Genomic DNA, 16,333 nt, shown 5'->3' with positions numbered 1-16,333 from the left:
CTCTTTATTCTCTTTTTATGTTCTTCTGCTGAACAATCTACCAGAAAAAAGCACAATTTAACTAACAAACCTGTATTTCATGAGGGCTGCCGTTTTTCATCGTGACTGTTACTAGCCAATACAAAAAGAGGTAATGGAAACCAAAAATGCAATGTTATGTTCAATTACATATCCAGTAGGTAAAACAGTGATTTTGATATCGTTAGGTGCTGGGCAAAACAGTATAATGTCATTTTGTCTGATCTGGTACAAATATAATCTATTGATGATTGAAATTCAGTCTGTTCAAAAATAAAAGTTTCTGAAGGCCTAGAGGAGCACCATAACAGCGTATATCTTACTCTCCCATGATAACCTGGCAGGAGTGGAAAACTTACTTACAAAAATCTGTGACTTTTATCAGTTCAATAAGTCCCCTACTTTCTCTTGTTTGCTATGGAGGATAGCAACACGGTGGAGCGGAACCTTCAAAACTTGTTTTGGCCAAGGTCTGCAGAAATACATGTGGACTACATGAATCTCAGACATAATGAGACCTCCTCTGCCATCTAAACCGGTAGTTTAGTAATGGCAGCATGGCTCTCAACGTTGACCCTATCCTTTATGTATGTAGTCTCTGAAAGCATAGATGAGGAATTAAGGATGTTTAAGGTAATATCGTACACTGTGTTTTGTATCTTATTTTCTGCTGTGTGGAGAAGGAAACGTGATGTTCAGAGTGGGTTACCCCAACACCCCTCACGAGCTTTGTAGAGTAAAGCTCTTACATAGCAACTGCAGAAAGTCAACACAAAAACCCTAAGGTTAGGGGATGCTATTCTATAGCTGCCATTCCGCATACACTTATATAGTCTATAACAGTGAGCCTTGAGCCTCAATAGCTACACAGCTATTTTTAGCATATTAAATATGGACAATATAAACAATCTGAGGTCCTCCTATGGCCTCCCTATGTGGTATCACATACGCAGAAAAGAGCACATGGACCAAAATCTTGTAGGCTAAATGGCTGTAATTGTATCTGGTCCCAATGTTATGGGACATATGATTATGAAAAGGAACCTGAGCCCTTCAAAGGTTTCTTTCAGGGGCAAAGATCTAAAGCTGGTTTTCTCCAGGTAGCAGGCAACTGTTACTTGTCTTCATTCCCATTGTTAACTGAAGTGGTGCTAAGAGTATATGTACCTTTTCTTTATGGATTTCCACAAATAAACTTTTTTTTAAGTTGTGATTTAGCCAAATTTCTAGATTTACACTCCCGGTGCAGTGTGTATGAGCGGGTATCTTTGCATCTGTAAAAGGACTGTTGGATGCTTCCAAAAGGGATCACCAGGAAGGCACAGCCCCCCCAGAGCGCAGTGTGGACAGGGGTGGGCAGTAGCAGCGGGTGCGGGAGAGGGAGGGTGCAGTGAGACAGGAAAAGCTGGGGGTGAGGAGGGTGCTGAGCTGGAGGCACAGGGACGGGTAGTGAGGGTGTCTGTGAAGCGCAGAGAGAGGTGGGGGGAGGCGGCTACAGGAGCTGGGGGATAGTGAGTAGAGACAGGGCAGCGGGGGGGGGGGGCTCTCGTGCCCTTTGACCCCGGGGAGGCGGGGCCGGAAGGCTGCGGGCGGGGCCTGGGGCCGGCACGGAGGAAGGCGGTCGGCGGACGTTGCCCGGCTTCTCTGCCTCTCGCGCTCTCTGGGTCTCTCCGCGCCGCCATGGCCGCTGCTCTGTGCCGCGGCGCCTCCCCCCGCCCGGGCCCGGCGCGGCTGCTGCTGCTGTTGCTCGGAGGCCTCCTGTGCGCGGCCCCGGCGCGGGGCGACGCGGAGCCGGACCCGGAGCTGGATCCGCACGCGCGGCACCGTTACAACGCCGAGATGCTGCGCCACGGCGCCCAGATCGCCCCGCACTTCGTCATGTTCTTCGCCCCCTGGTAACCGGGCCGGGCCCGCGGCGGCGCGTTTCCCCGTTGACGTGGCAGCGGCCCTGGGGGCGGTTCCTCGGGGGTCACGCGGGCGGGTCTGGGGCAGGCGCTGAGCCCGGAATACACACACGCGGGGACCCTGCTAGCCGGGAGGGGCGGGGGCTGCATGGCCAGGGCAGGAGGCAACAGCACAACCCGCCCCCACGGTGCCTACGTGGCCTTCCTCAGCACAGGCCCCAGCCGTGCCTCCTAGTCCTAAACGTGTCCGTTCTCAGCAGCAGCCGCCCCGCCAGGGCGGGGAGTGTGACTGTCCCCATGGTACGGATGGGGGAGGTCAGGTGAGATGAGGTGTCTGCACAAGGGGGAGGTCACTTGCAGAGCTGGCCCAGGGCGCGCTGAATGCTCAACCAGAGCACCCACGTGGAAAGTGACTTATCCAAGGTCTTACTGGAAGCCAGTGGAATAAAAAGGAATCGAATCTGGGTTTTCTGAATTCCAGGTTAACACCAGCCCCTGGGCCATCTTTCCTCTCGATTTGCCTTAGCTTTTGGTAAAGTTTGTTACTAAAGTTAGCTGACACTTCTTAAAAAAATCACTTTCCATCCTCATGGAGACAAGCCCTAAGAGGACGGTGTAATAACCTTTTTTGTGTGCATCCTGTTTCCTTGAATCACTTTTGAAAGAGGGCTGATGGAGCCTCACTCCTTTTACTGATTAATGTAAAAATGTAGTAAAAACCATGCTGATAGATTTGACAGCAGCTGACTGAGCTTCCAAATGAAGTTTTCCAAAAGTGACTCCTAATTATTCTGTGGGTTTTCTGTTTCCTCCTTTCCTTATGAATATGAACAAAGTAAATGGCACGTGTTTTGTGAGTGGTTCTTAAGAAATACATCATGTTCCAGAGCACTGTTTTGGTATCATGAACTCCTAAATTCTAATCCCAAATTTACCATTGTGTAACATTGGAGAAGGCAGTTAGGGATGAGCAACCAGAGTTCCCCGTGGTTCTATTTGGAGTTGTGGGTGCTCAGTGTCGCTGAAAAAACAGGCCCTTAATCTGTCATCCCTATTTTTCAGACGAGTAAAAAGAGACAAATACCTTCCACAGAGTTATGTTGGGGAGTATTGCTGTTTGTGCAGCACTCTGAAAATACAAAGAGCTATATAAGTAATAAATGTTATCTGTTGCTTGTGAATGTCTTCAGTGGGATGCATTGTATTTCATTTTAGTCCTGTTGGGTATTCATATTTGGCTTACTAGTCATTTAACTGAGAAGTTCTCTGGCGCCAGTTTTAGTATATTACTTGTTAGAGCTCTGGTTCTGCAATGAGATCCATATGAGCCCCTTTGAAATCATTGGCTCTCCTCTTAAGTGTGGTGGCCTTCATGTGTGGAACTCATTGCGGGGTTATGGGCATCTATGTTTGAGCTAGAGCTTAGTCTTAATTCTTCCTACATGCAGTAGATTGTGATAGTCTCATAACGAGGGATAAAAGGATGGAATTTTTAGATGGGGAGCAGGACAGGTGGTGCAGTGGATGTCTGAACTCTGTAATGGAGTCTTCGGAGATAGAAGTCAAAATAATAATTTTAGGCAGTCTTATCGCAGGACTTCCTTTTTAAAAATGCTTTTTTGTGTCTGGAGTTATTGATCTTTCCCAGACATCAAATGGCTTTCTTCTTGATTAACCACATGATTAATTGACATGAGATCTGGTCTTGTGCCATCCTCTGCATCCAAATCCTTACATAGACATGTTGGCAGACATGCATGGAGAAACCTGCCAATTACAGAAATGTTAGATACGCTGAAATTTTCAGTGAGTGAGTTTATCTTGCAGGCCAAATCTTGCAAACTTTGGACTCTATTTTGTTTTTAACATTTGCCGATTCGTAGCTCTCTACAGGGTGTCAGTACTTTACTTCATCAGTGAGCCTTTTGACCTGGAGATAACCCGAAAATAGCATTCATCTTGGTGGTCTCCATAGAGCAATAGGTGTCTGTCTGCTGGTCAGGTTGTGCATCTTGATACTGCTGAATGATTGGTTCTCAGATTTTCCATACTATGATCCTCCTTCAGTTTAGCAATATGGAAAGGGCAGTCTGGTCTCAACCCATGACACTGCTTTATGATCTCTCAGGATGTGAACCTCCTGTACAAGATCTATCAGCAGCCATTTGATCAGAGTGCCACTGACCCACCTGCAAGACCTAGCAGCGGTAATGAATTTGCTTTTACCTGGTTGGCATGTTCCTTTCAGGGAGATTCCAAAGAAGAGTTGTGGGGAAATAATGTTTGTCCCCACTCTCAATTAAGGTTGGTCAATTGACTTGTCAAATATTGTCAAATGTCAAAAATGGTCAAATATTTTAAACCACTGGTTTATTAGAACAGTAACAGCAGTCACAAACAGAGTAAGACTTTATGGTCTCCAATAGGCTTAGCCATACATAGATACTTATGCCTAATTATAAAATACAAGTTACACAACTGAGTTACGTAACTCAGAAGAATGTGAAACGTGGGAATGTGTGTGTTTGAGGGATACATTATGAAGACGCTTTTTGTTAAGAGTCGAGGCATGGGAATTTATTGAAATGGGCATTCAGTGTAGATCATTTGCTTTTTTTTGAGGGGAGTTGTTGGGGGGGATTTAATAGCTGTGATACTTTTGTATGATAAGGGAGAAGTTTAATGACTAGGCATCTTTTTATTTTGTTTTGTGGGAGGAGGTTTAATGATCGTGAGCCTTCCTCTCCCACTCCCATCTGAGTTAATTTCTGTATATTTGTTTCATCAGGTTAGATTGTAAGCTTTTTCAGGGCAAGAACTGTGCCTTTTAACTCTTATGTTTTGCTTTGTAAACCACCATGTGCATTGATGGTCTGGTATACAAGTAGAGATATACATATGATCTTTGTCCTAGAAGATTCTTATCAATCAAGATGTTCAGCTTTCAATTAGTTAACCTTTTTCCCAACAAGTAGGATTAGCATGTACTAAAGTGAGTGATCAAGACATTTGAGTAGAGATGTTAACAGGTGACACTATGGTGAAATCCAAAAGATAGGCTGTTGTCTACATCAGGGCGTTCTTGCTGGGATATTTGACAATATTTTACCATAATCAAATAATAGGCAGTCAATTGACATTATTTGTCCGGTCAACTGAATGTTCAAAATCAGACCAAGTCAGCTAAATCAGAGAATTGAGCAACATCTGTGAATGTGATGTTTTGATTTTAGAATATTTGTTTATATATATTACCTTGTGGTACACATTGCCATTGCATTTGAGTGCCTCACCTTTAAAATCAACAATTAAAAACCCCACATAATTTCACTGCCAAATTGCTACGTTCTTGGCTTATTGTTTGTAATTTCAGCGACCTCCTCCTGAGGTCTTATAAAAATGTTAGCCAAAAGTTTGAACAGATATTTTTTCACTCTTCTCTGGAGGTCACCAAATCTTGGCTCGAGTGAGCTGGATGAGGAAGTGAATTCTACATTCAGACGTTGGACTGACAGTGCTGTGATGTGGGTCTTAAAAAATTCATGCTTACGAACAAAGAGCAGAAGCATTTCAGTTGCTTTCAACCTAACCTCCTCCAGTAATAGGATATAAGGGAAAGGGCAGTTTTTCAAGAAGCCAGACTTCTTAATGGCTTATAGATCATAACTAGTACTTTGATTTACATTTGTAAACAAGTGACAAGTCATTGCAGAGCATTGAGAGTAACAATCATGCAGCATCCCCGCCCACATAAGAGGTGAACAGCAGCAGTCTAGACCAGCTGATGCTTCTGAGTGATCTTCAGTGGTAGCACTAAGAGCACAATGCTAGGTGATGCAGCATTAAAATGACCGACACACATGACCACATAAATACATGAGACTGATCGGGATAAGCTTTCTTGAATTTGTGGACTTTTCTGACTAGACATATATTGCTTGTTCATATTACAACCTGTGCTAAAAGCATTTCAGAATTCATGGGAATATCTGACTAAGGAATTATTAAAATCCGTCAATGAGATACCACTACTCCATGCCATAATGAGGCTGCAGCAACCAAAAAAACTGAGGCTGCAGCAGTCAAAAAATCAGTTACATTTGGAGAAGAGCAGGAAAGAGGTGGATGTAAATTTGGGCCCACAATTTATCAGCCAACTCCATAATGTTACTTTCTTCTATTGGATTGTCAGTGTGTATGAACAGCTAGTGTTTGGTCAGTTTTGGTTTACTGACTCAGAGTTGAGCATTGCCTTCTCCTTCCTTTATACAAATTGAAATTTTGAAGTAACTTTGAAGGGGAGCGCATAGAAAACTTCAGGCATTTAGGAATAAAGACATTAAAATTAGGGGTTTTTTTCTTTTTCTTTTTTTTTTTTTCGAGTCCCCAACATTTAGAATTATGGGACTGCAAGCTTTAGGTACCTCACACAGTATCAGCTCTGTCCTTATATCTGTGTGCACCTTCCATTCATTCATAAGATAGGCTTATCACTTGTATGCCTTGCCCTTTCGACATTGAGCCATACACTACTAGTATTGGCACAGTACTATCTTACATTTGAAGTACTGATAAATGCACTAGGCACCCACTATGCAAGTGTCATCTTTATTAGCAGATTCTCTTCCTCCCTCAGAGAGCTAGCTATACCCATATCATGTTACTTACTCTTCTTCAGACCCCCAAAACCATGTCTCAAACCTAACCAACCTTCTCTGTAATAGTCAAGAAACCACATTGTGTGTACACACACAGCAGCCAACACCATTCAATATAAACTTCAGAGCCACAGAAAAGTTACCCTGTCAAACTCCACAGTTTTACAAATTCTTGAACTTATCTAATTGATTCTTTACTAGATGAAGACCTAAGGGAGTACATCACTAAATACAACATAAGGCAGTGTCGAATCAATGCATTACAGTAGTGGTTCTCAACCAGGGGTACACCAATGTCTTCTAGGGGGTACATCAACTCATCTAGATATTTGCCTAATTTTACAACAGGCCACATAAAAAGCACTAGCAAAGTCAGTACAAACTAAAATTTCATACGATGACTTGTTTATACTGGTCTATATACTATACACTGAAATGCAAGAACAGTATCTATATTCCAATTGATTAATTTTATTATGTTAAAAATGAGAAAGTAAGCAATTTTTCAGTAATAGTGTGCTGTGACACTTTTGTATTTTTGTGTCTGATTTTGTAAGCAAGTAGATTTTAAGTGAGATTAAATTTTGGGGGATGCAAGACAAATCAGACTCCTGAAAGGAGTACTGTAGTCAGGAAAGGTTGAGAGCCACTGCCTTACAGAATGGGGAAGCACAGTGAAGAACTAAAGTTGTTTGGGATACCTTTGCTACATTTCCATACTCAAATTCTCCCTTAATTACCAAACCTCATATGGCATTTGAAGTGTCAGACCTTTTTTGGATTATTTTATAGTTGAGTCCAGAATTAGCCTTCTAATTGAAACCTTGTTACAGTGTTAACTATGGAGTTGCAACAGTCTCTCTGCAGTAAAGATTGAGTAATTATTTAAAATAAATTTTGGATTATATTCTACTTTTGGGTCTTGATGACTACACAGCCCCTATAATTTCCTTTTTAGTCAGATAAAGAATTTAGTTTCTTGGGCTACATCTACTGGCCGCGACTCGCCGCTGCAGGTCAATGAGGACTGCTGGAATCAGTGGCCAGTAAGTCCCTCGGCCCATGCCGCTTCCAGCAGCTCCCATTGGCCTGGAGCGGTGAACTGCAGCCAGTGGGAGCTGCAATCAGCCGCACCTGCGAATTGGGCAGGTAAACAAATCGGACCGGCCTGCCGGGGCTTTCCCTACACAAGCGGCGACCCCAGTTTGAGAAACACTGCTGTAGGGAGTAAGAGGCAACTTCCTGCAAACTTTCTTATTGTTGTGTTAATTGTTGCATAAAAAGTAGACTTACCAGGACTTGTCAAAAGCAAACAAAGTTGAGGATATTTTAATTAATCTAATGACATTTTTTTAATACCTGTAAAAATGAGGAACAGCAAGAACGGTCATTCAAGATAAATTAACATTGGCTCCTTTAAATAGTTTACCACAGTGGTCCCCAACGCGGTGCGCCCGCGGGGGCATCTTAATGCGCCTGCGTCCTGGCCCCCGGGAGAGCATCTGCCGGCATTTCGCCGACAAGTGATGTCACTGAGAGGCATCACCTCCAAATTTTGGCGGGGACGCCTCTCGCTGATGCCACTTGCCGTCGACAAGTGACGTCATCAAGAGGTGTCACTCCCAAATTTCGGCAGTGACACCTCTCGATGCTGTCACTTGTCAACGGCAAGTGGTGTCATCGAGAGGCGTCACCGCCAAAATGCCACCGAAATTCGGTGGCATTTCGGCAGGTGCTCCACCGCCACAGTGGTCCTTCGGCTGGTGCCTGCCAGCCAAAAAGGTTGGGGACCACTAGTTTACCATATTTCTGGTGTTAGTGTTTTTGACAACTCCAGTTTGTAAATGCCAATAGTATGAGATCTCATTTTCGGTTTTGGGGGACTTGGAATGGTGTTTTCAAGAACTGGTAAATCTCTTGATTGGCTGAACATTTCTAACACTTTAAATTTGAATTAGTATGCTATTGGATGCCAAGCAGTGGAAAAGATTACTTGAATAATTAACTATTCCTTTAAGAGAAAAGCAAAATAGCAATTATTTGTTCTGAAACCTGTTTTAAGTCACCTTACTGTGTGCATATGTTGAATATTTTGAGGCTTCTGGGAATCTCACTATGCAAAGACACTTGTTCCTGTTTATAACGTATTAAAATTAGCATCTCTTCAGGACTTTGAAACAGAACTGTTCTACTTCACTGACTTAGGTATTCCATGGGTCTCCGGAGTCACAATTTTGATGTTACACTTAAGATCACTTGTGTTTATACAAAGAGTACAAACCATTATCTCCTTACCAGACACGTAAAAACATGGTGCTTCCAAATGTAAGAGCATATAGAACACCAGGCATCCTCTCATGGTGTTCTTAGAAAGTTGAGAAGCTGAATGTTCTCTTTTCAGTATTCTCATTAATTTAATAATCTTTTACAATGAACCTTGCAGACTTTGTAATGCAAAAGTACTTATCTAACCGTCAGGGCTGTTTTTAGATTTTTTTTTTTTTGGTGTGAATTTTGTGTCAAAACTGTTTACAAGGTTAGCCTTCTACAATAAAAGGCAACTCTACGGTGTTAACTGTTGTTTAACGCAGTCTGCTTTTATATGGAAGAAGTTTCTCATTTTTCATTCGTCTAACATGTTTCAAGTACATCAGATCTCACCCACGTGTATATATACTTTTCCCATAGTTTCATTCATATCTAGTCTTTATATTTACATTTAAACCTATATTTGTTAAGTATATAGCATGCATACAAATCAGAACAGTGACCTTATTACTGAAATTTATTTAACTTTTGCTCATCCTTTTGTAGGTGTGGACACTGTCAACGTCTACAACCAACTTGGAATGATCTGGGAGACAAATACAACAACATGGAAAATCCATCAGTCTATGTTGTAAAAGTGGATTGCACTATAGATATTCCACTCTGCTCTGAATTTGGAATCAGAGGATACCCCACGTAAGTACAAAAGGATGTGTGCTTCTATTATTTTGTATGTTTTTCCACAGTCTTCTGCCAATTTGTTGAGACCAGCTTCTAAGTTATGATTTTTGGTGGTTTCCTTTATAGCTCTTCAGTCGTTAGAAGATAAATTTAAGCCCTCATCATGTTGCCAAGACAAGATAATCTATAATGTCTCTTTTTTTTTTTTTTTTTTTCTTTCACAGCTTGGAAGATGGCTATGTTTAAACAAAGTTCAGAATAGGCTCCCTTCCCCCCACCCCAACATGTCTTTGAGACTGTAACATAACATACAGCAGTAAAGTAATAGTAGTTCAAAACTATTTTAACTACTTCAAAATTATTTCAGTTATCTAACTGTATATAGCAGAACCAATGCAGTGTGTATAAATGGTCTCAAACTTTTGTGTGAATTTGGTGCTCATAAAGCTGATAGATTAAAAACACCATCTAAAACCAGGCACATATTGATGCTGGCGCTGTGCAAGTTTCTCTACATGGTTTTGCTTTAACAGGGCTTGAAAATCTTAGCAGCTACTTATGAACTCGAGCGCTAAACCTGTTATCTTTTAAACCTTTCCTATTATGATAAATGAGGGTTCCGCCAGTAAGGGCCAGGGTAAGGCCTTGGCGAGAAGGCTCACATCTTGCCTCTGAGCTGCAGGAAAAGAATGTGAGCTGCAATTTATACCAGATAAACATGCCTTTGCTTAAAGCACATCAGCCCAAACTCCAGCACTCCTGCTAGCCTAATACTGGACCTCTTTTTAGCAGATTGTCAATTGTATAGCTTTGTGAATAAATGTCCTACAATGGTAGGGTACATCTACACAGCAAAAAACACCCCAAAACCTATGGCAGCGAGTTTCAGAATCTAGGTTAACTGACTCGGGCTTGTATTGCAGGGCTAAAAATGTCAGTGTACATGCTTGGGCTGAAGCCTGGGCTCTGAGCCCTCCCCACTTGCTGGGTTTTGGAGCCCAAGTCTGAACTTCTACACTGCTATTTTTAGCCCTGCAGTGTCATCCTGAGTCAGTTGACCCAGGCTTCAAAACCTGCTGCTGCAAGTGGTTTTTGTTTTTGTTTTGTTATGTAGATGTACCCATAGAGACCACAAAAGCTTATGGTCAAACCTTAGGGTCCAAATACTAACTTTTCTCAAGAGATGGAAAATAACAACAATTCACTGCTCTGCCTAGTCAGTTGCGCAAATATTGATATTTATGAAGATGGATCAGCAGAGGTTAAAAATAGTTTACTGTTTTTGTAGTTTGTATTAATACAGACCTTATACCTTATTAGTGCTTTCTAACAATTGAGTATTCCCTCTTTCTGAATGGAGTTTGTCATCATCACCTCACTGCCAGCACATTTTAATTAGGGGGTAGGAATTGCAGTAAATATTAATACAGTAAATTTGGAACTGTAACCTTGGAATTAATGTGGCAATAGGGCAAAGTCTAATAGCAGTTGGCACAAAGATGAGTCAGGTCTGAGCTAGCTTTGGCATATGTATCTTATAAAATGTGTGTGATCAAGACAAGCAGGACAAGACTTCAGCTTTCAGTATTGGCACGAGGAGAGAGAACAATATACTTACAGGGTTCTAATTCTGCATATAGGACACACCAATAAGATGGTACCTAATTCCTTGTAAATCTGTGGTACACACAATTCAAGGCAGATTCCATTCCATAAACAAAAAATTCATTTAAAAGGGAACTGGACTAAGCTTGGTCAGGTTTGCTATCTTCTACCACCCCTCCTTTGCCCCACACACAATCCTTAAAAGGCATGGAAACAAATTACGGGACATCTAATGACAAGGAACTGCCGTCTTCCTCCAAGTGTTAAAGTAAATACACTCCAAACAACGGTTAATCTCTTCTTCCCACACAACCTTAGTTATGGCCTCATGCTTGCCCCATAAACATATAACATATGCACGCTCAACCTGTGCACATACAGCAATATATTTGCAAAGGTATTATTCCTGTACCTCAAGTGATAGAGGTCTGGATTGGGGATCTGAAAGTCAAACTTCCATGATGAGCATTGGGGAAGGGTGTATGTCAGTGGTGGGCAAGCTGCGGCCAGCCCATGCCACTTCCCACTGCTCCCATTGGCCGGGAACGGCGAACTGCGGCCACTGGGAGCTGCAGGCTACCATGCAAATGTAAATAAACTGTCTCGCGGCCCGTCAGTAGATTACCTTGATGGGCTGCTTGCAGACCACAGGTTACCCATCACTGGTGTATGTCTTAATGGTTGCACAAAATAGAATTCCTGTTTTTTCCCATGCTCTCTTTTAAATGAGAAAATATCCTTAGAGATTAAAAAAATCTCTCAATTATGTTGTGACGCTGTTCCGTGTTTGTCATTTTTCACACATTACAATGACTTTTGTTGCAAAGTTTAAGGTTTGAAGGTTGAGAGGTATGCTAGGAAAGTGCTTATTGAAATGGGAGTTCTGTTCCCTGGGAGCAGCTTGCAGCTTCAGTCCCAGTAGAAACAATAAGAAGTAGTGGACATTTTTATTAGGTGCACCATCACTTCCCCACTAGAAAAATAGTGATTATTTTTATTGAGGACATGAGTAACTTCACAGTCATTGGCTCGTCCAGTTCTTTTGTAAGTTATGGAAAATGGCAGCCATTTTGAGTCAGTAAGTACACCTCCACTCCTCTATAACGCAGTCGTGGGGAGCCAAAAATCCCTATCGTGTTATAGCTGAAACCCCGTTTTATCAGGGTAGGGGTAGCAGGGTTCCGGCAGTGATTTAAAGGGTCTGGGGCTCCGGCTGATTCGGGGAGCCCAGGGCCCTTTAAATCACCACTGAAGCCCCAGGGCTGCAGCAGCAGAGCTTGCTGGTGATTTAAATGGTCTGGGGCTCCCTGCAGCAGCCGGAGCCCCGGGCCCTTTAAATTGCCGCTGAAGCCCCACCACCGCTACCCCAGGGCTGCAGCAGCGGGGCATGCTGGCAATTTAAAGAGCTCCAGGCTCTGACCGCTGCGAGGAGCCCAGGCCCTTTAAATTGCCTGCAAACCCCGCTTCTGCAGCCCCAGGGTAGCGGTGGCAGGGCTCCAGTGGGATTTAAAGGGCCCGGGGCTCCCCACAGCAGCCAGAGCCTCAGACCATTTAAAGCGCCACCCGAGCCCCGCTGCCGCAGCCCCGGGGTAGTGGCAGCAGGGCTCCAGTGGTGATTTAAAGGGCCCAGGGCTCCCTGCAGTGGCTGGAGACCCGGACCCTTTAAAGTACCACCGGAGCCCCACTGCCCGTGTTATATCAAATTGTGTTATAGCAAGGTAGACGTGTACTAAGTATAATGGGAAAGATAGAAGAAAAGAATTATGCATTTGAGAATACCTGGTACTGTTGTTAAAAGGCTTGTTCATAATTACAGGGTGAGCTGTGCCTTAAGCCACTTTTCAGACTCTCTTGAGTATGCCTCTCAAGAGAAAAGGCTGTGCTTTCTTCACCTCTGCAAGGGTGTGGTTTAACAACTCTGGGAATGGATCTTTGGGTCATTATGCTGACAGACTATGGGTACGTCTACACTACAGGATTATTCCGATTTTACATAAACCGGTTTTGTAAAACAGATTGTATAAAGTCAAGTGCACGCAGCCACACAAAGCACAATAATTCGGTGGTGTGCGTCCATGTACCGAGGCTAGCGTCGATTTCTGGAGCGTTGCACTGTGGGTAGCTATCCCGTAGCTATCCCATAGTTCCCGCAGTTGCCCCCGCCCATTGGAATTCTGGGTTGAGATCCCAATGCATGATGGTGCAAATACATTGTCACGGGTGATTCTGGGTAAATGTCGTTACTCATTCCTTCCTCCGTGAAAGCAACGGCAGACAATCATTTTGCTCCCTTTTTCCCTGGATTCCCCTGGCAGACGCCATAGCATGGCAACCCTGGAGCCCGTTTTGCCTTTTGTCACTGTCACCGTATGTGTACTGGATGCCGCTGACAGAGGCGGTACTGCAGCGCTACACAGCAGCATTCATTTGCCTTTGCAAGGTAGCCGAGACGGGTACTGTCTGTTGCGCCATTGTAAATTGGCGATGAGATGACGGTTATCAGTCGTTCTGTACCATCTGCTGCTGTCATGGGTGCTCCTGGCTGACCTTCGCTGAGGTCGGCCTGGGGCGCAAAGACAAAAATGGGAATGACCTCCTGGGTCATTCTCTCCTTTATGTTGTATCTAAAAATAGTCAGTCCTGCCTAGAATATGGGGCAAGTGTACTAGAGAAGCAGTGTATCAGAGAACCAGAGAACACAGCCTCTCCATGTCAGATCCCACAGAAATGATGAGCTGCATGCCATTCTAGGGGGTGTCCCTGCAACAACCCCAGCTGTTGCTTCCCTCCTCCCCCAACCCTTCTGGGCTACCGTTGCAGGGTCCCCCCATTTGTGTGATGAAGTAATAAAGAATGCAGGAATAAGAAACAGTGACTTGTTAGTGAGATAAAATGAGGGGGAGGCAGCCTCCAGCTGCTATGATAGTCCAGGCAGGACATTAAATGGTGGAGAGGAGAAGAGCACGGCATCCTGCTGCTGTGATAGTCCAAGCAGTACAGAATCTTTTCTTTAGACATGAAAGGGACGGGGGCTGATGGAGTTCAGCCCCCAGTTGCTATGATGACGGTTACCAGCCATTCTGTACCATCTGCCGGGAATAACCGGGAGTCATTCCTATTTTTACCCAGGCGCCCCCGGCCGACCTCACCTGAGGCCGGCCAGGAGCACTCACGGGCTGATGACGAGGACGGCTACCAGTCCTACTGCACTGTACCATCTGCCACTGGGGAAGGGAGGTGAGAGGATGCTGCTGTTCATTGCCCCAGCACCGTGTCTACCAGCAGCATGCAGTAGGCATACGGTGACATTGAAAAAAGTCATGAAACGATTTTTTTCCCTTTTCTTACACGGGCGGGGGGAGGGGGAGTAAATTGACGAGAGAGACCCTGGACCACCCCGGACAATGTGTTTGACCCTACAGGCATTGGGAGCTCAGCCAAGAATGCAACTGCTTTTCGGAGACTGCGGGGACTGTGGGCTAGCTGGAATCCTCAGTCCCCCCTCTCTTCCTCCATGAGCGTCCATTTGATTCTTTGGCTTTCCGTTATGTTTGTTACACAGCACTATGCTGTGGGCTCCGTATCATAGCCTGGAGATTTTTTTCAAATGCTTTGGCATTTCGTCTTCTGTAACGGAGTTCTGATAGAACAGATTTGTCTCCCCATACAGCAATCAGATCCAGTATCTCCCAGACAGTCCATGCTGGAGCTCTTTTTGGATTTGGGACTGCATCACCACCCGTGCTGACCAGAGCTTCACGCTGGGCAAACAGGAAATGCAATTCAAAAGTTCGCGGCCACACTAACCCTAATCCAATATGGTAATACCCATTTCAGCGCTACTCCTCTTGTCGGGGAGGAGTACAGAAACCGGTTTAAAGAGCCCTTTATATCGATATAAAGGGCCTCGTTGTGTGGACGGGTGCAGCGTTAAATCGGTTTAACGCTGCTAAAATCGGTATAAACGCGTAGTGTAGACCAGGCCTATGTTGCTGTATTCTTTCTCTCAGTATCTCCCCTCCTCCCTTCCTTTTTGCCAGTGTGTGCTTTTAACTGTTTATGGTCTTTTGTATCTCTAGGTGCTGGCTTTGGTGAAACAGCTCTGTCACTTTTGGGTGGCCTGGAAAGAGCATCTTCCCTATTACTAGACCAGCTATTGTTCCCTTAGCTCCCTCGGTGTTGTTTACCTCTAGTTGTCTTATCTCTGACCATTGCTTAATTTCCTGCTTGGTCTTCAAACAGAATACTATCAAGCTGGTAAACTGAGGTACATATAATATTCATACAAATACCAGTAATACAGGTATCTTATCATTCTCCACAGGGTCACATGCTGAAATTTTTAAAGGTCTGATTTTAAAATTAATTTTAACTCCAACTAGTAACAGATTTAGTTGAAAATCCTCAGGAAATTCAGTCTTTATGTATTAGTTGTGTACTGTACAGTTGGGGAGGAAGATATGCCGTTATTTTCATACAAAACAAAGAGATTGGATATACAGATCTAAGTGGGGGGAAAACCGAACCTCGTCTTAATAAAATAATAGAGGTGCTACTACGCCTGTAGAATCATTTAAGCGAACTTCTTGATTTCTGTTAAGCTCTACTCCAAACTATTACCAGAAGATGTATGAAAGGGAGAGATAAGCAATTCGGATTTCATAGTTATTTTCTTTATTTTTTGTTAACTTCTTAAAGGGACAATATTAACTTAAAAACCACACACCTTTCTGAATGTTTTTTAACCTTCTATTGTACAAGCCATGTAAAATACTATAAATGAAAGCAATAAAGGGAGGATTTTTTCTTATTTTAATTTGTATGCATTGTGCTTTTGAAAACACTTTTGCGTAGTAATTTGTTAAGTTGTAAGGGCTCTGAAGAGAAAAACAGGAGAGAAATGTTTAGAAAAATGTGGCTGTAAAACCACAAAAATTAGCAAAGGAAGTCCAGAGCAGATATAATAACTGAAATGAATTTTAACTCGCTTAAAAAAAAAAAAGACAATCTCAGTTTGATGGTATCCCTTTAAAATTCCAGTATTTGAACAAATATGATTTCCAGTTTTAAGTTTCCCACATATTTAATGGAAAAAGATTCAGATATTTTGTTAAACAGATTTTATAGCAAGTACATATATATAATCAGAAAGACTGCCTTTGCAACTCTCCACCTATTTTCTCACCTTGTTCATCTGCT

General features: G+C 43.3%; 1 protein-coding gene across 3 annotated transcripts in view; it reads left to right on the top strand.

Annotated features, from left to right (window-relative positions):
* TXNDC5 (thioredoxin domain containing 5) overlaps window positions 1-16,333 on the top strand; it is a 73,547-nt gene that overhangs the window by 27,026 nt on the left and 30,188 nt on the right. Inside the window, exons 2-3 of one of the 3 annotated variants that reach the window (XM_050940139.1) lie at window positions 45-130; window positions 9,395-9,544. In XM_050940139.1, coding sequence (XP_050796096.1) covers window positions 9,456-9,544 — 89 coding nt within the window. In that variant the 5' untranslated portion in view covers window positions 45-130; window positions 9,395-9,455. Of the gene's footprint in view, window positions 1-44; window positions 131-1,656; window positions 1,914-9,394; window positions 9,545-16,333 lie in introns of those variants that run through there. The other 2 variants (XM_050940137.1, XM_050940138.1) reach the window with 2 other exon arrangements.

This window comes from Gopherus flavomarginatus, chromosome 2 (genome assembly GCF_025201925.1).
Source record: "Gopherus flavomarginatus isolate rGopFla2 chromosome 2, rGopFla2.mat.asm, whole genome shotgun sequence".
NCBI lineage: Eukaryota > Metazoa > Chordata > Testudines > Testudinidae > Gopherus > Gopherus flavomarginatus.
The sequence above is the reverse complement of the archived record's forward strand: the minus strand, read 5'-3'. Positions and strand labels throughout refer to the sequence as shown.